The sequence below is a fragment of the Xiphophorus couchianus genome, chromosome 8 (assembly GCF_001444195.1).
Source record: "Xiphophorus couchianus chromosome 8, X_couchianus-1.0, whole genome shotgun sequence".
Taxonomy (NCBI): domain Eukaryota; kingdom Metazoa; phylum Chordata; class Actinopteri; order Cyprinodontiformes; family Poeciliidae; genus Xiphophorus; species Xiphophorus couchianus.
In genome coordinates, this window is record NC_040235.1 from 19,491,257 (window position 1) to 19,516,362 (window position 25,106).

At 38.4% G+C, this 25,106-nt stretch overlaps 1 protein-coding gene across 4 annotated transcripts; it reads right to left on the reverse strand.

The window, feature by feature from the left end:
- Positions 1-1,535: 1,535 nt before the first annotated feature.
- Positions 1,536-23,295, reverse strand: ntrk2b (neurotrophic tyrosine kinase, receptor, type 2b). 4 transcript variants are annotated; one of them, XM_028026102.1, is made up of 18 exons: positions 22,478-23,295; positions 18,402-18,476; positions 18,250-18,321; positions 18,093-18,161; positions 17,840-17,991; positions 17,580-17,716; positions 15,192-15,324; positions 14,425-14,727; positions 14,173-14,187; positions 13,367-13,369; positions 13,205-13,233; positions 12,246-12,345; positions 10,810-10,998; positions 9,530-9,660; positions 9,264-9,436; positions 7,963-8,203; positions 6,951-7,109; positions 1,536-5,137 (listed from the first exon to the last, which is right to left on the reverse strand). In XM_028026102.1, the coding sequence occupies exons 1-18, from the start codon at positions 22,675-22,677 to the stop codon at positions 4,952-4,954; spliced, it is 2,367 nt and encodes a 788-aa protein (XP_027881903.1). In that variant the 5' UTR covers positions 22,678-23,295; the 3' UTR covers positions 1,536-4,951. The 4 variants fall into 4 exon arrangements, with proteins under 4 accessions (XP_027881903.1, XP_027881901.1, XP_027881902.1 ...); XM_028026100.1 differs by having other exon boundaries at positions 13,205-13,254; XM_028026101.1 differs by lacking the exon at positions 13,367-13,369 and having other exon boundaries at positions 13,205-13,234; positions 14,171-14,187.
- Between the last annotated feature and the right edge of the window lie 1,811 nt (positions 23,296-25,106).

The window sequence follows — 25,106 nt, forward strand, 5'->3', positions numbered from 1 at the left end:
CTGCTTAGGGCTGTTTTTTGTTTCCTCAAGAAATGTACACTTCCAAGTCGTCCGTTTTTCGGGAAGAAATTAGTATTCATTCCAGAACTCCTTAAAAATGACAAGTACATCAATCTCTAATGACTCAAAATGTATTTCTCCAATTTGGTTTTGTTTGCATTCTCTTCCTATGATCCGATCTTAAAATTTTGCTGAAGGATGTTCAAAAAGTGCTGAAAATACATATGTAAACCGAAGCTGGAAAAGTTTTAAAATATTGACGAAAAAATAATTGGACCTATGAATTGAGCTGGCCCAAACTAAACAATCTTAAACCAAAGGGACGCCTGCATAAAACTACAGGACCCAGTGGCTGTTTAGTCCTTGTGTGTGAGGGCCTGTGAACCAACTGTCCGTGTCACTCCTTTATAGTTATTGTTAGAAACAAATGGTGTCTGCTGGATAACTTTCATGATAACTTGGGGCAGCTGGCACTTCCTAGGAGCCCAGCACCAAAAAACAACACAGATTGAGTTTCAGCTTGAGAGGAGACTGTAGTTTGTCGGTGTGCAGGATTTAGGTGGAGCTGCAGAGTCAGTAATGTGAAACGCCACCTGAAATGGTGAAAAATGTTTAGATAAATATATGAGTAATGGATTTGATCCAAAAATATTAGATTTTTGATTTTTTATTTTCACTCTTGAAAGCACAGAATGGAGAGAAGAGGCTCATGGGAATCATGTGACCAGGTGAATTCTAAAAGGGATTTTCTGGATTTTAATGCTAACTTCGTGATTGATTTGAACGACTCTGCAGAAGTTTCTCTTGACTTACTTTCTGCTATGCTTCACCAACAGTTTTTCTACACCCATTAAAAGCCTGTGCATGTCTGATCCTCATCGGTAAGCCAATATGAGCCTTCTTCCACTGTGCACCTGCTTGGAGGTTTGCTCCATATTTCGTTTTGCTTCACTGCAAGAGGCAATTTGCACAAAGTGGATGAAATAATGACAAATCCACCAATCAACAGCCAGGAAGCTAAAGGTCTGACACAATTGGTTGTTCTGGCAGGGTACCGATACCAAACACAACTCAAAACTGATGACAAAGCAAGCTAACGCTCATCGTCTGGAACGGCCTCGCCATGATTCCCATTGGAAAATTTTGGACCATGCTCAAAAGCCAGGTCAGTCCAAGAAAACCACCCAATTTAAATGAACTGTTCATGGAACTGTTTGACAAAAAGACTAAAAAAAACATAAAATATGAATTCTTATTTGAAACTACATTCAAACCAACATTAACATGGGGTTTAGGTGGGTAGGAAAATGACTATAAAATGGGCGTGCTTGATTTGAAATTTATTTGAAAGCATGCAAAAGCTCCCATATGTCTCGTCACTGGGTAGATTTCCTTAATAAGAAGCCCACTATGAGCATTACTTTATTTAGAATCCATGCACATGCTGGCAGTGATGTGAGAATTTTTTTAAAAAGTCTTAAAAGTAACTTTTTGAGTAGCACTCCTCAAACAATCCTTGATGAAGGACGCAGAGCTTATTGTAAGACATACCACCCTTTATTAAATGCACAGTATCACAAGAAACATTTCCAGTAATTGTGGATAAGCTACTCACATGATGCACAAAGCATTGAATTGATTGATAGAACTGGCTGATTAAAGCAGGATCAAATCTGCCAGAAGCGCACCACACACACACATCCCCCCCCGCCCCCCCACACACACTCACACACACACGCCCACACACGCCTTCACACATGCATTCAGTTTTCTGTGCAAATATACACACAATCACCCCAACAAACATGAACACACGCTCACCGTATTCATTAGTAAAATTTGTCATCGTTGTCGTCTTTTATTTTCTTCTTTTACCATATATTTACAAAAAAAATCATTGACACCACCCCTAAGATAGATTACATTCAAAAAAGATCCCCACCCTTCTAGATTACATTCAAAATAATATACTATTCATGATGCAAAGTCACAGTTATTCATCTGAAAGAGGATCAAATTAGGCTACAGTCAGTCAGAGGTGGTCCGAGTGTCGGGGGTCGGGCAGAAGGGGCTCTTCAGACCCCCACCCGCCTCCGTCGGCCACATAGCGACTGGGACACCTGCTGGAGAGGAGAAATCTGGGTGTGTGTAGAGTCTGTGTTCCTCCTGCAGACAGGTGGCCTCCCAGATAGCCTCTGTATGAGCTCCCCATCACAGTGGAGAGGAAAAGAGGAAATCGTATTTTTTTCTTCTTCTTCTTCTTTTTCAGAGAGAAAAATAAAACACATTGTTCAAACAACGTCCTCTGCAGATCAAGAGTCGCAAAAAGGGAGGAGGATTGTATTCTCACTGGTATTATGAACGAGCACGAGGAAATCGTACGACGGCGCACAAATAAAATCATTATTTACATTTAGTATGTATTGCCAGTGGCCCATAACACATTGTCTTCAATAGGTGTCACACAGTTTCTGACGTACCTGCTTGGGACAGATTATACTATTAAACGTAGCCTACTATTCATATAGAGAGTTATCAGAACTGTACAGGATGGACAGCAGTTTATATACAGCCCACACAGGACTATTGTACAGGACAGTGTATTAAAAAAACCCCAAAAACATAAGTGAGACGGACAGAAAAAAATTACAAATGCTTATTTTTTCTCAGGTTTACACTTTCCTTCAGCTCAGCCAGGCTGAAGGTTACAGCTGCGGTCGAGACAAAAGGTAGACTAGAGGGTGGCTGCTTAGGTTGTGCATTTTGGGGCGGTGGCGGCGTGGGAGGGTTACAAAAATGCTACAAACTGCACCTGACAAACAAAACTTATTGTCTGACTCATTTAAATATTATTTTTAAAAAAATAAATAAATAAAAACAAAAACATGTAATGGTTAGTTTGATGACAAGTGTAGATGACAGCACCCTAGCATGACATTAAGCCCAGTCAGCTGCTAATTTACTCTTTCCGCTGTGATTCGGCAGCATTTTATTTCACACCCCTTGGGCCTGCAGCAGACTTCAAAGAATAGATAGTAGATAGTAGTAGATCGTATTCTATGTGACAGACGAACACAAAGTAGGGCATAATTGTAAAGGTGGAAGAGATGTGATATTTTTAGATTTTTACAAATCTAAAAAGTGTGGCACAAATTTGCTCGAAAGCATCTAAATAAAATCTCATGCAACCAATTCTCTTTGGTGCTCAACTAATTTGTAAAAAGACCCGATTGTTGCGTAATTTACCCTCAGCACAAATCCAGCTGTTGTTAAACAGAATCGTGAAGGCCAACGAACACATTGGACAGGTCAGAGTTAAAGCTGTAAGCTAGTTAAAAGCAGCATATTTAATAAAATAAAAAAATCAGACTCCTAAGCTTTTAACATATGACCCAGCTATAAATCAGAAAAGATGCTCTGGAGGAGCATCAGCATCCACAATACAGGAAAACTATCATTCGTCAATATCTATTATAATTTTTTTAATTAAATTAGGCTTTGATCTAAGTCATTCCATAGTACCTCTGGCTTTATATTTACACTTATTTATTTATACGGATCTTCTTTCAGGATGAACCATCAGCTCGCTTTTGTCAGTTGGAAAAAAAAAAAAGCAATCCCTCAGCATGACACTGCCACCACCACGTCTTACCGTGAAGATGCTGTGCAGTTTCCCGGAAATAAATTGTTTCGCATGTAAAGTTTCAATAGTGAAGATGTGCATTGCATTTCTTTGTTTTTTTTTACTTTTATATGAAATAAAAATTTTAAAACACACATTTGTTTCCCTTCCACTTCATAACTATGCAGTACCTTGCAGCGGTTTATCTAATAAAAATGTTGATAGCATGCATTAAAGTTTGTTGCAACAGTTCAAAATGTGAAAAGAAAAATCAAGGGGTAAGAAACATATTTGGATGCACTGGATATAAAACTAAAGATGAGAAAATCAAAACAAGTTGATGCAAAGCGAGGACTTTAAAACTTCTGAAAATGCCGAAAACCTTAAATGTCTTTCAGCAGCATCAAAGAAAACCCTCTCGGCTCCAATCCGTCCTGTAAGAGCCAATAAGGTTTGAAATCTGGCTCTGAAACGTCATTCAGAGATGAGCCACAAAATAAAGATTTTGTCATTTTACTCAATGGCACTGCAGGTGAATGACAGACAAATGGAAAACAAAAACAACCAATGCTCCCGAGTTAACACTCTGTGCTTCAGATAGCCCTGCTCATTAAAACCTAGCCTGAACAACTGTTTCCCACCAGTGTATTTTATGTATATATATATATATAGAGAGAGAGATTTATTTTTTTTAATTAGAGTAAAATATGAACAGATATTCACAAAATATGTCATTTTTAATTCAGGATGTAAAATATATTCCCTTTTATTTCACAATTTTGAAATGATCTTTTCTTGTTTTGTTTTTTGTACTTGTCTGTAAAATGTTTTTACATGTGCATGACTTAAATACCAGATTTAAATCAACTGGACTTAAAAAGCTTTATCTACATAGATCCAAATATTCTCAGTCAATGAGTGCTTCTTGATCCTCCCCCCTGCTTAGTAAGTATGAAAAACATTGTGGCGATGGATTCACATGATGCAGAATGACCTCTCTCCTCATTTTGGTTTTGTTTTGTTCCGTTTTTTTAGACCATTATTTTAAGTAAAATCACATAATCCTTTCATTCTATGAAACAAGCCAAGGAGATTCTGCAAACTAATAAGAAAACAAAAGCAAAACCTAAACGTTAAGGGTTCTCTTTGTGGGATGAGGACACGGACAGTTTGCACTTTACAGTCACATTTACAACCAGATTCTGTACATAGACGTAGTCACGCTACCTTCACTTCCAACGTCCTCTCTGCCTCCCAACATGCTCCCCAAAAACCCGTCCGCATACGAAGCACACATGCACACAAACTGCATACACCGGCGCTGGTGGATCAGCCCAATATATCCAGGTAGACGGGGGAGGCCTTGGCCAAGCTCTGGAGCATGCTGTGGATTTCCTTGATGTTGAGCCTCATGTAGGGCTCCCTCTGCCAGCAGCCCAGCATCAGGTCGTATACCTCCTTAGGACAGGTACGGGGCCGCTGCAAGACTCGGCCTTGCGTGATGCACTCAATCACCTGCAGGAGACAGTGGAAATTTATGCTGTGACAGATTTACACATTTATAAAATGGAGTAAAATAAAAGAAAATAATTTATGTAAAACATCCAAACATCCAGGAGTAGGGGTGAGCAATATGGACTTAAAGTTTTATCATGATATTTTGTGGTACTATGACAATAAAAATGATTTGTTGCTCTTTTTTTAATTTTTGGTGACAGCGTAGCACAGCAATCATAGCCACACAAATACAAACACTACTTGTGGAAAAGACACCAAGTGTAGTGTGGTTCTTTAGGACACCAGCCACATGAAGAAGTGTTGTTTGTATCACTACGCTTCACACATTGATCCTATTTTCTAATTTATTAGAATATATATTTATATTGAGTGGAGAAAATAATAAAACTAAAAGTTTACTTTGAGGGGCTTTAAATTTATTGGAATTTATTGTGACAATGATGAATTTAAGTTCTTATTATGATAAGAAATTTGTCACAATAAATGAGAAACAACACGATAAATGCCCACCCCGAACCAGGATCACAACAGTTAATCTTGCAGGCACCAAAGTAATTTAACTACAGTACTACACAGCTTGCAGTGATTTGCACACCTGTTTCATAGCTCCTAAACTTTTTCCCATGTTGCCACACTGCCACTACAAACCTCAGTTTATATATTTTATGTAAGAAGATCAAGGTCGGTCACACTGGATGGAAAGTGCAAGCAAAAATCAAATCCTTCCCTGCCTCTAACAGGTTTTCCTCCTGCTGAAGTAAAGCAGAACAGAGCTTGATGTTGCCTCCACCTTGTTCCATGGTGGGGGGGGGGGGGTGATGTGTTCAAGGTGAAGTTTTCTGACCCACATGGCCTTTTCTTATGTTGGCCAAAAAGTTTAACTTTGATTTAATTTACTTCTTCTTACATGCTTGTAGTAAACTGCCAACAGGACTTCTTAAGGGTTTCTTCCAAAAAATGTGGATTTTGTTTTTGCGGGGGGGGGTTTTGAGTGGGTGGACACCACACTTTTGTTCTTTTTAAATATTTCTGAAAACCATTTATCTTTTTCTTTCCATTTAACATTTGGACTATTTTATGCAAGCCTATCACACACAGTCCTGTGCAAATATTGTAAAGCTTGTGCTTGGCAAACAGTTAAAAACGGGGAAAAAGTACTTTTTGAGGGTTAGAGTGAGGATTTAGGGGCTAGGAGGACTGTGCATTACAAAGTCAACAGGAAAGACAGCAGTGTCCTTACAAGCAGCGTAGAGTGAGCTAAGGCTTAGTTCAGAACATTAATGCATTCAAAATCTAATGCCAGAGTTTTCTGTTTTAATGAGTTTCTATTTATTCTAAAGCTCTTCACAGCCCATAACTATGCAACTTATGTTCCTGCTGATGTGCACAAAAACCATCCTCCTGTTTTTGCAAGGTAGCATTTAGAGATACATTCTGATGGATCAGAAAGAAAAATCTATACGAAAAGAAGTAAAGGCCTGAGGTCTGTAGGCTTACATTTGCAGGTGCTGAGTTTCTTTCAGAGCTTACCTCGCCTAAAATGCGTCTAAATCAAGGAAATTGACAACAATCGTGCTGGGAAATTCCACCTATAGCTCCATCTAACACTATATTACGTACAATACTCTGTGGAACAAACTGCAAATCGCATTACTAGAATAAAAAGCATGAACATTAACATCTTCAGTTTCTAATATTAGTCAACCTTCAACAACAGTAAATACTACAGTTCCCATGACGCCTTCACTAAAGTCTTACAATTAATTACAGCTTGAGAAGTTCAAACAGCTTTAAACCTCATGTGACTGACCTCATTGTTGGAGAGTTGGTACCAGGGCTGCTTGCCGTAGGTGAAGATCTCCCACAGCACCACACCTAGACTCCACACGTCACTCTCTGTGGTGAACCTCCGATACATGATGCTCTCTGGGGGCATCCAGCGGATCGGCAGCATCGTGTGACCGCCCACCTGGGGAGATGCAGCAGCCTCCATTAGTGAGTCCCCTCAGGTCAGATAAAAGGGTTTCAGTTGCTGGTTACACCATCTCTACTTGCTTACTTATATGACAGGCGGGGACTGGAACATTACTGTAACCAATAAACAACACACCATCAAAAGGACTTTGAAAATGTATGCTATACTATTCACATTTGTAAAGAGAACTGAGAGTAACAGCGCTTGACATCGTGCTGGTGGATCCCGTACTCAACTCATTTTGAATAACATCAGTGGGAGGTGAAAGGCCCTAAGTAGGATGACATTTTTTCCTTGCATTTCTGACTCCAGCAGAGGGCGCTGTGGGATTCAACTTAAGATGCGAGACAAAACGGAGATGGAATTAAATAAATCTATTTGCTTCTTCTAAATGTCTTTTATTTGACTCTTTTCAGTCTTATGATTATGTCCATAAATAGATGCAGTTCTCTCATGTTCATACCTGGATAATTACACAGTTTGATCTTATGTGGTTTAAGATGATGTTGTCAATCTTGAGTGAGAGAATACTTTAACTCATCGCTGAAAGTAAATGAAAAACCTCCCAGAGTTTTTTTGCACTGTTGATTCTTATTACCATAGAAACTTGAGATTTTTGTAGATTATGAAAGTTTCGAATAGATAAAATGTGTTAAAATTGCTATTTCTACTGATACACACCCGTCTCACCAAAGCTCGAGAAAGCAATCACTATTTGTAGATCATGTTTCTGTATTAAGCTATATTTATGAGAACCATTTGAAGATTGCAAGGATGCGCAATAGAAATAATGAGCAATGAAGGGTCACATAGGAAGATGAAGAGCAAACAGCTCTCAGTTACTCACCCTATAGTAGTCTGTGCTGTAAACATCTCTCGACATGCCAAAGTCTCCTATCTTGACCAGCAGGTTTTCCCCTACCAGGCAGTTTCTTGTTGCCAAGTCTCTGTGGACAAAATGTTGGGAGGCCAGGTAGACCATGCCAGCAGCAATCTGTTGGGCAATGTGCAGCATCTGAGACTGGGTGAGCTCCACCAAGATACTGTGCTGACCGTCTGCCATGAGAACTGCATCAGGACCGTGGGACCTGCACCCAAAAACCATTGCATATTTTACAAACTACAGAAAAAGAAGTAGCTTTTTGTCATTTCTGAATTTTTTTTTAAATACATTTCATCTGTCATGATTACTTATTGTCTCCAAAGTCTCAGTTTTGATTCTAATTTATGACAATTTGAAAAGAAACTTGTAACACCAGTAAAGCCAAAGCAAACCAAACAGGAGCGTTCCTGTTGCAACTCCTGACAACAGACAGAATACCATTAGAAAATTTAAGCTACATGTCTGAGGTTGTGTACTCTGAGATTTTAGCACATTCAAAATCTTTTGGTTAGTGTAAGTAGTAAATTGAAGTTCAACAATTAAAAATATATATAGATGACAGACTGTGGCAGGTTGTGGCTTCTTCTTCTCTTCTTAAAAGAGAAGAAGTTTATGGTTAAGCAACTTTATAGTGATGATATGAAACCAGGCAGGCGACTGAATGCATCCATTAAACTGCCCACATAACCCACAACTGACAATGTATGAAATGGAAATTTGTGGTCATTACAGATAGTCTTACCATAACTGTGACCACACCACTCAGAGTCTGACCTTTCAGCCACAGTTCAATCTTTTGAAAACGTCCTTAGCAGACGGCTTTCTTTATTACTTCAGTTGAGTTCAAAATCAATTCATATGACGCCTGTTAGGTTACTGAGACCTTTTAATGTTTTTATGAGTCTCAAATGTTACGATCAGGAAACTATTTAGATGTCGGCACATTAACTTGATCTCATTATGCTAGTTGTAAGCTTTTGAACTGCTGCGTGCTTAATTCATTATTACTTTCGCCTTTGAACAGTGATTTATTGTGTTTTACACACTAGTTTCTTTCTTTTGACAAAAGAATATGTAAAACTTAAATGGTCTTCTTCTCCAGCCAAGATATTTAATCAACAGAGATGTGCTTTGGAACTAACATATAGTTAATATAATTGAGCACAGCCTTTCTCCTTGCTACAGTTGAAGGAGGTGTTAATGCCCAATAGGCTAAATTAAACTACTTTTACAAAACGAGTCATTTCATTGAAAGACGATCTCACCTGAGGAACTTGTTCAGGTCTCCGTGCTTCATGTACTCAAAAACCATGATGAGCGGGTCGCTCTCCACACACACTCCGTAGAAGGTGACGATGTGCTCGTGTTGCAGGTTGGTGAGAAGCTCTGCCTCTCTGTAGAAATCTGCGCGAGCGCTTTCAGTGGCCTCCTTCAGAGTCTGACAGACAGAAAGAGGCAGGATCAACAGGAGCGAACATCCAATGGAAACTGTTCCCCAGTGTTTTTGAAGAAGGAGTTTCCTGATCAGTACCTTGACAGCCACATGGATCTTCTCATGGTCTGGCACCAGGTTATAGCACTCGGCTAGAAAGACTTTCCCGAAGGCTCCTTCTCCCAGCTCCCGCTTCAGCACAATATTGTGCCTCTTGATGTGCTGCACAACTTTAATACAGAACAAGTCAAATCACTCACAAGATCTTTTTTAGTAGGAATTTTGAGAAAAATATTTCAACTTTATAGTATACTGGAATTTGATCAATTGGAGATATGCTTTTGTTGCTTTTCATACATATGTGTGTTCATTATGCACCATTAAAAAAATAAAAAATTCCAAATGTAAAAATAAGTTGAATTAATAAAATTCTTATAGACTTTTCAACAAGTGTTGGCCCTTTAAAGCTGCTTTGCTAGGGTTGCTAGACAAGCTAACGCTTGACATCCATCATGTCCTTTGTTTTAGAAACTCCAGATTCTTACAGTTTACACTTTTAATTTATGACAGTGTTTTTGACTATAAAATACATTCTAATGAAGGGAATAGTCCCAAGTTTTCCAAGGTCTATTTTACAACTAACATATCCATTCTCATTCAATTGACCAATTTTTAGACACCTAAATTTTAGGGAAAGTTCATTACATTTAGTAGGTTTAAACAATAAAAAAAAAGTAAGCAGCACAAATAAAAAATTTAACTGTAATGATTGTTTTTCAATTAAAATAATTATATAATGTTTGATATTTTATATTAAAAGTGATTTGTGTAAATATTGATAAACTTTGGTATTTTCTTTGGTATTTTTCCTCAAGATTATCATACAATTATACTATATATGGACCACTCAGTCTAGTCTGTGCCAAGTGTTAATTATTAGTAATTTGATATGACATTGATATATGTGTGTTTTTTCCCTCTATTCTTATTTTTGACATTGTTATTATGAATGTAGAAATTAGAACTAATATTATTATTGTCAGTACTATTTTATGCTATTGAGCACTGTTTTTCATTGTCGACTGGTTCCTGACAAACTAAGTTAAAAAAGAAGGTTGGTATTTACAAAAAGTTTAATATTTTTTGCCCAGCAAAGAGCTAAGACACTTCAAATCTGTAGATTTCCAATAAAACAAAAAGTTTGTGTTTCTGAATATCTTGTCTGAGCTTTCCGGTTAGCTCCTGAAGAAGGAAGTCACTGCCGAGGCACAGTAGGAATCTGCTGATAAATATGGCGCCTATAGCAATGATCCCTGCATGGATTTATCAGAATAAAAGCCCAGGTTACCCGGCGTTCATCAAGAGCGGCGGTAACTCACACGTGTTAGCTTTCAGCATGCTGCCGGAGTTGCGGAAGTACTGCGGGTTCTCAATGACAGGAATCTTTGTCATCCCAATGATCACTGCATCTGGACCCATCTCTGAGGACGACGGGGTGTTGTTGCCATTGGAGACGTGATGAAGAGGGCTGGCAGAGTCATCGTCGTTGCTGATTACCGAGGAGGAGCCTAGGGACCCACGGAGAGGAGAAAAAGAAGGAGGTGGATGTGGTGGAGGTCAGGAAACAGGAGAAGGAGAGATGGGCAGACAAGAAGGTGAAGTGTAGGAGGTTGGTCATTAGGAAGAAGGAGTAAGAGAAGATGGAAAGAGGAGAAGAGTGGTTAACAGGGTGGATGGATGTTGAAGGGTGCATAGGTTTGATGGTATGTATTATACCCTAGTATCAGGTTTCTGAAAATTGTGGGAGAAATGCTGGACTAATAGAGAAAGTCAATAATATGTGATTTTATATAGGAAATAGCCATATCAGTGTTTATATATGTTACAGACTTCTTTATAACTAGCAATGGTAGTAGGCATTTTGAAAATAAAATTTGTAAACAACGCTTACCCTAAAAAGTAAAATAGAACATTTGGTCACATTACAAGCACATATCTTCTTCCATTGCCTAATTTGTAAAGGTATCACACCTTATTAATTATATCACTTTTGTGGTATGATTCTTTGTACAATCCTGTATAAACTCAATTAGCTGCTGGGCTGAACTTTAGGAAGGGCTTACAGTGGCCATAGCCCCAAGTCTTTAGGAGGGTCCTAAAGATTTTGTTGCTTTTTATTAAATCAATGCATGCTTTACAAACATTATACTCTATGCAAAACTCACTGCAATCAACATATTTTAATGTCATTTTGTTTTTGTTAATATAAACAATACTTAAGTATTTAAAGTTATCATACATATTTTTTGGAACAACATGAAGCCATCCAGTTCTTACCAGCTGATGCGTTGCCCTACATATCAATGTACTGTAATTTGCAAGAGTGAAATAAATATTTTGTGGTTGGCGCTCTAAAACAGGCTTCAGCCCAGGGGGTCACACATTTTTAAATCTGGCTCTTTTTAGCTGGAGCTGTTTTGCAAAAAATCGACAAGTTTCGAAATATGCAAAACAAGGAGAGACATACCCCAAAAGATTTGCAGCTTAAACTTCTGCAAATGTTTGCTCTAGAAACGGTTCCATCACATTCAGATTTTTATCTGTACATTTAAATTAATCTTTTTTTTCTTCCAGTTCACAGCTATGATCTATATTGTGTTGGTATTTCACATAAAAGCCCCAATAAAAAAATTATATGAATATTCTGATCTGACAACAGTTTAGGAAGGTTTTGTTTCTTTTATCTTTTCTGGAGAATTATGGGTATAAGCTTACGTCTCCTTATTTATGCAACAAAAAAAGATATTTATTTTACCTTTAATACCAAAGTTTGAGTTTCTTCCATATTTCAAAATGATGACCATGAGGACGCAGCCAGTCAGGGCAACACCGGCAATTCCCACAACGACATATACCTGGAAATAAATAAAGGAGAGCATGTGATCCCAGTAAGAAGACAAAACTAAACTGCAGAAATCAAAATAAGGTGCTGATCATAATTAGTGAGATCTCTGGTAATCATGTTTGTTTGTTTTTTTATCTATTGCAGCAGTCTAATTTTACACTGGAAAAAAAGAAGAAAAATAGAACATCTGATTTGAGCATATGTAATCAATGTCTAACAAAATAGAAACAATTGACTTTAGCAAAGTCACTTGTGGTACAAATATTAGTACAGATAAGTTTTAAGGTTTGTATAACTCCCCTTTTTTGGCAAAATAATAGTTTATAGGTCTTGACTAGAGATAGGAGACTACAAAGACATGGATTACAGACCAGTTCCACAATCTTAATGGTAGTCCATAGACCTGAGTAGGGGAGATTATATATTTTTCTTTTTACCTTAACACACAATTTAGGTCTTGGCATTGAGATTAGGCGGCGGCTTTCTAAAGCCACCTCCTTTCTGTGCAATTTCTGTGCTTCATTAGCAATTTCTGTGCTAATGAAGCAATATGTACTGGATCATTATTTAGCTGAAGGCCCACGTAAGACACATAATTCAGTTTACTGGACAATATGTTGGTTTAAAATATCCTTTTTGATGTTTTTGAAGCTATGCACTGCATCACTATTTCCAGGGCCTCAGGTCCCGAAGCATCACTGATCCCTATTCACTTGAAATTATTTGCACTTCTATATCAGCAAATTTGTAAGACATCGTAAATATAATGTACGTCATTGAAACCACAATCAAATAAACTGCAAATATTTATTTAAGTCAAAAGGTTTGTAAAAAGCTATACATGGCTAGTAATATTTAGGATCACTTACTGCAACACTGTCGTCCAGAGGCGGTGGATCTGGATAAGTATATATGTGATCTGTCAAATCAGAGTTATTCATATTTGGAAATATTTTGCAATTCTGACTTATCTGTGCAATATCTTATTGAGTGAAACTACATATAAAGTCTGGAAAAATTAAAGAACTTACCCTCTGAGCAGAAGATGCAGATGCAGGGGAAAAGGGGAGAAAAAAAAGATGAAAATCAGTAGATATTTTTAACTGCATAAGAGTACAGAGAAAAATTAAATGCACCTTTCTTGTGCTTTTTTTCTTTTTCGGCAGACTTAAATGTTTAAGATCCTCAAAGTAATCCTCTTATATCGTACAAAGATATGGAAAGATGTCCATGCACTAAAGTGGCAAAGAAGCCCCAGACCATGACACTATCACCATCATGTTTGACTGTGTCAAAAATGTCAATCACCTTAAAAGTTGGCCTGATACAATGGGACTTATGTCTTTAAAAAAAATTACATTTTTATCCCCAGAATAGTTTTCCAAAAGTCTTAGGATTGTCGGTGGACTCATATGAGGTGGGCCTTTGTGTTGGTGATCAGCGGTCTCCCATAAATAGTTTGTTCAAGAGTTTGTTTTTATTTTTGTTTGTTTTTTCACTGTTGAATCAAAAATGCTGATCTAAAACTGACATTCTATTGTAAGACACTGGCCTAATAGAAAATACAGAACAGAAAGATGACAATAATATCTATCTTATTATTTAAATGTAATTGTAATTAATCACCTTCCTGAAAAAATACTTTTTGCCAAAAGTAATATTTTTTGCCAAATTCACCTTTTAGCAAAAGAGAGGTGGCAGTTTTATTTATTTATTTATTTTTTGCCAAAAGTGACTTAGGCTATTATTTTAGGAAGGTGACAAAATCAAGAAATGAGTGAGGGGGGGCTAATACTTTTTCAGGGCAATCGAGTCATAAAACGTAAGTATTACTTACCATAATCTGGGTTTTCTGTAAATAAAAGAAATAAAAACAAAGAAATTTGTTATAATAATAACATGTCAGCTTTGTTACATATAAAACCCCACTCAGTTACAAAACTTAATCACAATTAACATAGCCATACAATAAAAGATGTACAACTGAAACAGTTGCACTTCTGCAATTTGAATGTACAGTAGTTGAATCTATCACGCTTAAAACCATGCTCTAAAAATATTCTTATTTGGAAACAGGAAGCAAACTGACCTGTAATGTTTGGCGGATAAAGGAACTGGGCGGTGACTGTCTTTTCATCCCGACCATACTCGTTCCTTGCCACAAGCTTGTATTCGCCGTTGTGGATGTGAGTGGGATTGGCGAGCTGCAGGCAGCCGTGGTCCTCGTTCTCAGTGGACTCGTGGATCATGGTGCGGATGAAGTCTTGCTCCTGGAGAAGAACTTTATTATGATACCACAACAGCTTGGGTTTGGGGTTCCCCGTCACAGTGAATGGGATGCACCACTGGTGGGCCTGTTCTGGAGCCAACAGCTGCTCGATTCTAGGGGGAACTAAGATGGAGGCAACAGGAGAAGAAGAGCGGTCACGGGGACAACAGGAGATAAACAGTAAGAGCAAAGGTGAAGTAAAAACCTTAATTGTGGAGAGGAAAGGTGCAGGTTGGAAAAATAACTGTGAGGGGAGAATAAACCTAATGAAAAAGTATGCATTCCAATTCTGAAGACAGAAAAACATGGAAGATGACCATGTATAAATGGATGTTAAACAAGTGAAGGCACGTGGTGAAGCATGAGCAGCTTTACAGGAAGAAGAGTTATGGACAGGAAACATGGAAAGTCAATAAGATTTTCCAGGAGACACTAATGACAACAAACCGAGAAGCCTTCGGCTTCCACATAAAAAACACGGTTTAGGAGAAAGTATTTAAATGCTCATCACACAGAGGAAATTAGATCAAATTAAATGTAAATAAAATAGGATTTCTAGAGATGTAGGCCATATTTGAAGTCCTTACAGAGAATATTGAGCTGAAGCGTGGCTTCAATCTGACCGACTATGTTCTCGGCGCTGCATACGATCACCCTGCCGTTATCATCAGGAGACAGGCCTGACAAGATGAGGGTGCTTTTTGTTTCCAAAGGATCAATCTGAAAAGACAAGATTATTAGATCAATTACAGACTCTGTGTACAGACCTATGAGACTGGTGAGATATAAAAACAACTTATATCACTCATAGTATGTGTAACGGTAGTATGTAATTTAATTGCAATATAAAAGTAACTGTGAATCGTTACAGCTCCTGGATAATGTAAATAAATTACAGTTATTTACAATTTACATCTAACTTTTTTCTGAAAAAAATTAACAAATTAGTGTCTTTTTCCCTTCACTTAAAAATGCTCCTTATTGACTGAAGCTATGCTTATTTGTGGTTCAATTGGATTCAGTTTTCATGTAGCCTGGTTTTAGTTCTGCGCTGTAACACCATCTTCTGCGGGTAAGTAATATTTGTCTGACGTGTATCGCTACGCTTCTGCTCTACAATGATAAAATATTCATCTGTCTGCTTTTACGTACATCCCAATCCCAAATCATAGTTAATGTCATGTTAAGCCACTCTTTTCAGCTAACAGCTACAATTCGACTGAGAATGTGTTCTTCTAGTTGTAGAAGTATGGGAACCATAATTCAACAAGACCATCTGTGAGGTTAGACACTGATGTTGGACTGATGTTCCAGGTTTACAGTCTCCACTCCAATTCTTCTCAAAGGCGTTGATTTGGGCAGAGGTCAGGATTTGTGGAGACCAGTTATTTACCGTATTTTTTGGACTAAAAGCCGCTACTTTTTCCTCATGTTTTGAACCATGCGGCTTATAGCGCGGTGCGTCGTTTCTGTGAATTTTTCTTCACCACCAGGGGGTTCTTTTGCAGGAAGTGTATCATTAGAAGTCAACATTGGAAATCAAAGAAGAAAGTGCTGATTTTCATTTAGAAAAGCACTCAAGTGCTAGCAGCAGACACGACGGAGAAATGTTTTCAAACTCATTACCCCTCATCAAGGAAACAACACGAAGAAGTTCATATGATGCAGCTTTTAAGTTGAGGGCTATTGAGCTGCCAGTACAGATCGATAGCCACGTAAGCTCGGCGTGAACAAATCCATGGTTAGGTATTTTAGACGGGGGGCTGCGTCCTTAATAGCAGATGTATTCAGCCCTCTGCTGCGTCCTTGTGGAAAACCTAGAGCGGCGGAGATACCAGCAGCTTATAGCCCAGTGCGGCTTATATTTGTACGTTTCCAGATTTTTTTTAAAAAACTTTGTGGATGCGGCTTATAGTGAGGTGCGCTCTATAGTCCGGAAAATACGGTAGTTGTCCTCGCAACTGCTAAACACAAACTCGTCCACTGGATTGCCAGACCAAGAGCAATGATTCGTCACTACAGAGAATATGTCCCTACAGCAAGAGTTCTGATTAAAATTAAAAAGAGATATCACAATTCTCCTACTTCAGCTTCTCTTCAATGGCTCCCTGTTAAATTCAGAATATAATTTAAGATTCTCCTTCTTGTTTATAAAACCTTAAATAATCAAACTCTGTCATGCATCAGAGATTTGATTGCTCCATGTGTTCCTACAAGAGCACTTTGCTGTGAGATTGCAATTTTACTGCTGATTCCTAGAACTTCAAGAAGTAGAATGGGAGGTAGATCTTTTAGTTATCAGGCGCCACTCCTATGGAACCAGCACCCAGTTTTAGTCCGTGAGGCAGACATCCCGTCTAGTTTTAAAACGAGGTTGAAAACTTTAGTTTTTCATAAAACTGACAGTTAGACTATACTGGGCAAAAAAAAGGAAGAAAAATATTACTCTAAATTAAGGTAAAATACTGGCAACTGTGGTTGCCAGAATTTTGCTGTAAAATTCTGGCAACCATAGAATTTTACCATTTAAATATGGATCTTATTTACATTGTAAACCACAGCTGCCAATGTTTTATTGTAAATTAGATACTCTTTTTTAGAGTATCTAAAAAGAGATAGATACTTTTTTTTTATCCCTTTTTATCCTATCCTTAGATTAGGATATCCTCAGCTATTTTTGTAGTTATGCTGCTGTAGGCTTAGGCTACTAAAGGACAAGCTGATGACTTTTCCTTACTTTCTTCTTCTACTACTACTCTGCAATTTGCATTATTTGCTGTTATTTCAATAGATAACTTTTTGCTTTCTCTCAAAAACTTGAAAAACAAATTTTCTTCAAGTACTCCAGCTGCTTCTCCCAGACCATTTGATCTTATATTTGAGTGTGTGGTCAGTTGTGTTGTATGATAGACTAAAATTATTTGGGCTTAGCATATTCCAACATTTAAAAGAGACTTGAAGGTAAACCATCTCACCTCATAGTGGGTTGAGAGCATATCGAGGGTCCACAGGATGTCAGGAACAGGGGAGCCTGAGGCACTGCACACAACTTTGACATCACGCCCTTCCCTTACAGTCACATTTTTGGGGCTCAACTCTACTTTGGGAACCACTGCAAGTAACATACAAAAAGTGGCAATATACATGAATATTGTCTTTAGTTTTAAACAGCTTCTTTATGTCTTCAAAAAGCAAACATAATCAGCCTAAGAAAACCAGCAACGCTTTACATTACCACAGTCTGGAGGAGTGAGTGTGGCAAAGTCCCTTGTCTCTCCCCTTTCATCAGTACATGTCAGCTCTGGACCGTCTATGTCTTCTTGGAGTCTTAGTTTGATCCACAAGTTTTCACAAACACAATCCAGAGGGTTTCCAGATAGAAGAAGCCTTAAAATGAACCAAACAAACAAACAAACGCAAGAACGATTTTAGGGAGAAGAAAGGGGATGTTGGACTACTGACAGTTTGACGCATGCATGTCAACTTACGGAAATGTACTGTTGAAGTTCTGAAATGTTCTCCATGACAGCATGGAGAGGTTGTTATCTCTGAGATTTCTACAAAAAAAAATAGCAACAAAGACTGTAAAAAGTCAGCAGGGGGAACAGGTGCGATAAAATAACTTTACTATAAGACGGTGCTTACACATATTGAAGTCTTGTGTTGTTATAAAATGCATCCTTGGATATATATGTTAATCTTGTCCTTGTCACCGTTCTGTTGGAAGTTACAGTGTACATTAAATTAGTTTAAATTAGTTTAATATCTAACCGAGCACAAACAGGTGGGATACTTACAGATTTCTGAGGTTTATGTAGTGCCTCAAACTGCTGTCACTTATGTTAATCAATCTGTTTTGATTGGCAATGTGTCTGTGGAAACAAATGAAACCAGATGTTAGACTTGTTACAATGCACATGTTTATGTAAAATGATCACATTATACTTGCTATGTCAAGTATTGAGGCAGATAAAGTTGATTTATGTTTTATTTTAGAGAACGGCAAGATTTTGCCCTCAAAATGTGGATATTTGGGGCGTGGTGTGGTGGCGCAGGGGGTTAACACGCCCCACGTTTGGAGGCCTTAGTCCTTGACGCGGACGTCGCGGGTTCGACTCCCGGTCCCGACGACCTTTGCCGCATGTCTTCCCCCCTCTCCTCACCCTACTTCCTGTCTGCCTACTGTCGAAAAAATACGAGCCACTAGCGCCGCAAAAACTCTTCGGGGAAAAAAAAAGTGGATATTTTGTCTCAAGCATACTGTTTTCTTTTTCTTATAACATGTATGATTAGGGTTTTTTTTTTTTACATGTAATTCAAGAACTCTGATCTCAGGGCTGCACAGTGGAGCAGCTGGTAAGACTTTCTGAAGGTTGTGGGTTCAAATTCAGGTCTAGGGTCTTTCTAAATATAGTTTGCAATCCCCCCTTTCTCTCCCCACCACACATGCATCTGTTAACTCTGGGTACTCCAGCTTTTTCCTACAGTTCAAGAAACATGGATGTTAATTGATTTCTCTAAAATTGTCCTTAGGTATATGAGTGCTTGTGTGAATGGTTGTTTATCCTGCATGTCTGTTGCCCTATGACAGACTGCCAACCTGTCCAGGGAGTACCATCTACAACTGCTGGAGATAAGCACCAACTCCCCCAATACCCTGTAAGGATGAGTGGCTATTGATGGATGAAACTTGGTTTTGCAGCATACCAATTCAGAAATCCATGGCATTTTCTTAACATCACTCCTGACATCCTTTATTTAAGTTTTGAAGAAAGAAATTACTATAAATGATCATCTTCTGGACTTGCAGCTGACAACCATCTATTTTTCTACACCTGTTTAACTTGTGAAGTCTTTGTTGGGGCTGGTGCCTTTATGTTCAGCGTTCATTAGGTGAGAGGTACTGATTTTCAGTACATCACATAGGAACAGAGACATGGTGACACAGGAGAAATATCCCTGCATGCAAACACTTTCATACCTAAGTGAAATTTAGAAAGATAAATTAACCTACCCACAAAAAAAAATATCTGCACATGTACGGGAGAGCATGCAAACTCCATCCAGAAAGATCCCAGGTCAGGATTACAGCCCACCTTCTTCCTGCAAGGCAACAGTGATCCCAACTGCACCACCATGCAGGTCAGGAAGTTGTTTAAAAATTAAATTATCCTTAAATAAATAAACCAGAGGCATGCGATTTGAGGGAAAAAAATGAAAACAGAAACAAGTAGGGTAGGCTTTGCTATTTTGAAATCTAACCAGTTTACCATAGGGGTATTTGTTGCTTAAATATTTGTGTTTAAATGACAATGGTTTGTTTTGAACTATGTCCAAATAACATACCCTATTAATTTATTATTATTATTTTTTTGTCTTTTTAATACAAATGATTATGCTGTTGGGAACTTGGAAGGGATGTTGAGTAGTTTTTACCAAATATTATGACCCATTTTGTAAGTGTAGAAAAGTCACCAAAGGGAAGCAGAAAAAACTGAAAATGTTGACCGGATTTGACTTAGATTAACGTCTTTCATAGTATAAAAATTGAGAAATGATGGGATGGTAAAACGATTCAGCATAAAAATGTTTATATGACAACTAAATTTATCTACATGTCAACGAAATTCATGAAACAATATTCACAGGCAGTGTGAGCTGTAGTCTTCAACCAACTTTCAATAGACATGTTAGTACTAGTAATTCTTTCTGCAGCTGCAATTTTTTTCTCCTGTGACTTTGTTGGTGTTTTCACTTCTTGCTTTGCCATTCCCTTAAGATTGACTTTTTATTTACAATTGCAAGCTGAAATTTCAATAACTTTTATTGAAACCAGTCAGTAAACACACTCATATCGTAAACATATCATTTGCTTTCTTAATATTTTTTCTGTTATTACTATGATGGACAAAGACAGGGATTTTGGGGGAGAAATTTTGGCTCAACAAAACTGTGTTTGATATACCTGGAGATGCCTATAATTGTTCAAAAATGATCAAATAAGTACCAAGTAATAATCCAACAATCAATTAATTTGACCTATAAACCCATGTTTTTAACTAAAAACCTTTATAATTTTAGTTTCACATTTCACTGCATTCAGTGTTAACAGAACAAGATAATTACACCAGGATGTCAACCTGTAAAATATGATACCCATGTTCATTTCTAAACTAGACATGGTGTTGGTATCATTTCAAAGTACTATTCCTCTCTCATATAAGTTCATTTGAGAGAACCCTATTTTGGAAATGTTGCTAACATTCCAACCTTTAGTGCAAAGATAAACTAAAAGTACAAATCTGTTATTCAACATTTAGAAGCATGTTGAGTGTGAATTTTATGCACAAACTGTTTGTCAGAAAGTCTTATTACACATTATGAGATTTATGACTTTATTTTATTTTAATCTGACAATTGTCAGTGCAGATGTTTTCTAAAACGACACAAATTAGTTTCACCCCAAATATCATTTGTGTAGAGAAAGTTTTTATTTTAAATTTATTCTTAGCCTTACCATTAGATACTGTTTACCAGAACTCATTTGACAGGAAACTTCACCCAGTATTTTGGTTAAAACCAAAACTCAATCTTGTTAAGTCAACCGAGGTCTGGATTGGTCCACATTTGACCCATGACAAGATTGGCACCATTACCCTAATTGGCAGAGCTGGCTCAAGGAGAAGTAATTTAGCTTCCATCCTCAGGAAAAATGTATTTGTTTATTCAAACTAAAAACACTGCAGGTAGAAGACTAACTGCTCATAATCTTAGAGATTAGATATTGGTTGTCTACCGCGAGAATCAGAGGAAGAGGGCCTCCAAGTCAAATTCTGCCTACGGCCCTGTACAAGTTTTGGCCGGCCCTGAACAGTGTCCGTTTCTCAGCCACAGTATAGGGATGAGATTTCGTTTGTAAGTTAATAAACAGTATCCATTACAATGCAGCCTATATAATAAAGTAGCTTAAACGATTAACTAATGCAATATATGTTACGTTTAAAATTTGATTTGCCTGCTTTTGCAAGTGTAGAAACTTTGCAAATCGTTGGCTGCTTCAACCGTTTTTTCCGCCCCCGGATGTATTCATAAATGAAGAAGTCATTTCCCCACAAAAGGCGCCAGTTGAATAATATCCATGATGGCTCCAGCGCGTCTGCCTCAGAAAAAACTAAACCCAGTCTCCACTACTCTGTGCAGTTGTAGGCTGTGTGGACTTCTGCAGCGTTGTAACAGGCACACTCACAGGCCTACACACTGACGCAGATAAGGGCGCACAACTCTCGGCAGCCTATTGCCAGCTGTACACAACTGATATGATCTCATGTGTAATCTGTCAACAGTGTGGGCATTTCGAAATATTGAGGATATCTCCCCCACGCCCATTCTACCCCCTCTCCTCCCCCCTCCCAAAAAAATATGTGTTTTTTTTCTTTTCTAAAAAAGAGGCAGAGTGAAGACCCTGGAGGCTCCGCTGCTGGGCCTGAGCGTTCAATCCAGTGCTCTTTAACTCTGGAGGAAAACACACTAATCCAAAATAAGCATGACGCGCACTCGCACCGCCTTTACGCACACGTACACGCACGCGTATCTCCTGCACTCCACACACTAATATGAACGCGCACACAAATATATATATATATATATATATATATATATATATATATATATATATATATATATATATATATATATATATATATATCGTTTTTCATACATCTTTATTATGATACCCGCCAGGGTTTTAATGGTAAATGCACTTGTCATTATTAATACTATACACCCTTGATGTTTGGTGTCACTGCCACCTATACTGTGGGTTTGAGCTACCTGCGTCGTAAGTTAATAAGATCGTTTATATGCACACACTTACATCTCGGTGATGTTTTCCATGTCATCTAACGTAAGGACAGGGAAATCCTCGATCCCCGGTTCGGGGTCGTTACAAACAATCCGTGAGATGCTGCAAGTGCAAGATTCGGGGCAATAGGCATCGCCGGATCTCCACAGCTCCATCAAAAGCACAAACAATCCAAAACGAGCCATGCCATATTTCCCCGCGCTGGAGTCCATCGCGGGGCCAATGAATATATCCCACGAATCCCCCACGACAGAACGGAATCTGGTCAAGCTGAATTATTAGCGTTTCTTCACTTGCCGCCTTTTATCTTGGCCAAGTTAATCCTTCCGATTCTACAGAACGAGAGGTAGGGAAGGGAAAAAAGAGAAAAGAAACAAAAAACAAGACTGTGCTGTCGGTTGGGAATGCGCAGAGCCCACGTTTTTAATATCAAGATGCCATGGACTGGCCTTCTCCGTCTCCGCAGAGCTGGTATCACGCTACTGCATATCGATGCCGTGAAGAAAGGTGTCAAGTGCTCCGTCCTGCTGCTGCTATTGCTGCTGCTGCCGCCGCCGCCGCTGTTGCCGCTGTTGCTGTCTCACTCCTCCTTTTGCGGCCACTGACTGCCTTGTAAAACAAATATGAGCTGCTCCAGATGTTCAGAGATCAATAGGCAGGAGCCCCGTGTGCGTATGTGCGCTGATGGGGAGGAAAGCTGCACAGCGGAGTAAAGGGATGCGTGGTGATGCTGCGTGTGTAGGGGAGGAAAGCTACCTGCATCCGTCTATCGATCATCACCGAGGACGGGCGCAGCTCCGAGCCATCTCATATGGGGGGTGGGCAGGGTGTGGGGAGGTGGTTGCGATGGTGATTTTATGTCTGAGTTAGATGCCGGCGAAAGTATCTTATTAGAGAAGCCTAATTTGAATAATGATAATACTAATATATATATATATATATATATATATATTTTTTTTTTTTTTTAAATTGCGTTCAGAAACGCAAACTGTAGCAGCTTTATTATACAGGCTGCTAGGAACACTAAGTGGCCAGCTTTGGGTCAAAGGGCCACCCGTCAACAACGACACAGATACAAACTCTAGTGTTGTGGTTACTCTGAAGCAATGCGATAGATGAAAGCTGAGCCTTTTCCATAACAACGCTGTTGTACGGCTGTCCAGTAGGCCCGGTGTGACGTGCGGGTGACGCACAAGTCGGGGTGCATCTATGAAAAATAATTACCTATACTATGTCTCCAAACTTCAAATAGGCCTCACACCAATCACTGAACAGAGCACAGATGGATGTCTGCTATTTTGTTCGTCACTGTCTAAACACCAGCTTTAGTGCAGCTTCTTGCTTTTTGCACGTCTTGTTAGAAATTTAAAAAAAGCCAAAAAATAAAAAATGGTGGTTTAAGATCTCAGAAACTCGACCTGCTAAGTACATTAAGAGGAGCACAGCTGCATCTCAGTGAATCAGAATTAAATTGAAATGTTCCGTTATTCCAATAATCTAATTTAAAGCGTGAAACACACTTGCTTTTCTAGATACATAGGAGGAACAACGCATTTAGGCACTAAGAGGTGTTGCTTCAGTTCAAATTGAGCATCGAAATGAGGAGAAAAGAAGACTTAAGCAAATTTGAAGGTGTTATGTTTGGTGGTGCTTGACGTGCTGGTCTGAGTATTTTAGAACTTGTTGACCAGCAATTTCTTAGGTTAACAGGAAATGTTTGACACTCGTTACCGAGATATGTGGAACACCATTTCATGCACAGCACGTCAAACCCTGCAGCACTTTAGTGAAAGCTGCAGAAGGCCAGGTGCCACTCCTGTCCGCTGAGGACAGAATTACCAAATTTGGACAAAAAAAAATTTGCATAAACATCTCTTGGTCCAATGAGTCTTAATTTCAGCAGCAGTATTCAGAATTTGGTATAAACAACATAGACTAAGACATAAGGTATGGATTTATCATATCTGGCAGTAGAGGTTCAATAGTGTGAGGGATTTCCTTGAAACACTTTGGTGCCTTTCTCCAATTTGAAGATTGCTTAAACACCACAGTCTCACAAAATATTGTTATGTCAATAGCTTTATGACCAGTCCTCTGCTGACTATACTTCCAGAAGCATAACGCACTGTGCCACACAGAATAAATAATAAGTATGGCACTGAGTTCACTTTATTTATCTATTTTTTATATAGATCTCAATCTAGCAGGGAACATGGGGGATGTGGTTTAATGGTAGAATTACTTCCTGAATGTTTAGCTGACAAACTTGTTTCAACTGCATAATGCTATCATATCAAAGTGAACCAAAATCTCTTGAGTATTTTTTCCAGGCACATTGTTGAATCTATGCCACAAAGAATAAAGGCAATGTCACACACTTAAGAGATGGTAGAAAGGTGTATCTAATGAAGTGTACTTCAAGCACTTGTTTTGGCCAAATTATGATATACAGCTAGTAACAAACTCTTCTTCAGTTTGTCCAAAAATTAGAATATTGTGTGGAAAAAGTATTTTTCACACATTAATGTTGCTCGATATTGAAAAGTGCAATAGGATACCTCATTATGAAGTTGTTTTTAGCAAAAGACCATTTCAGGACAAGAAAGAAATTTAACCATAGGTAAACACGAACCTTAATCTT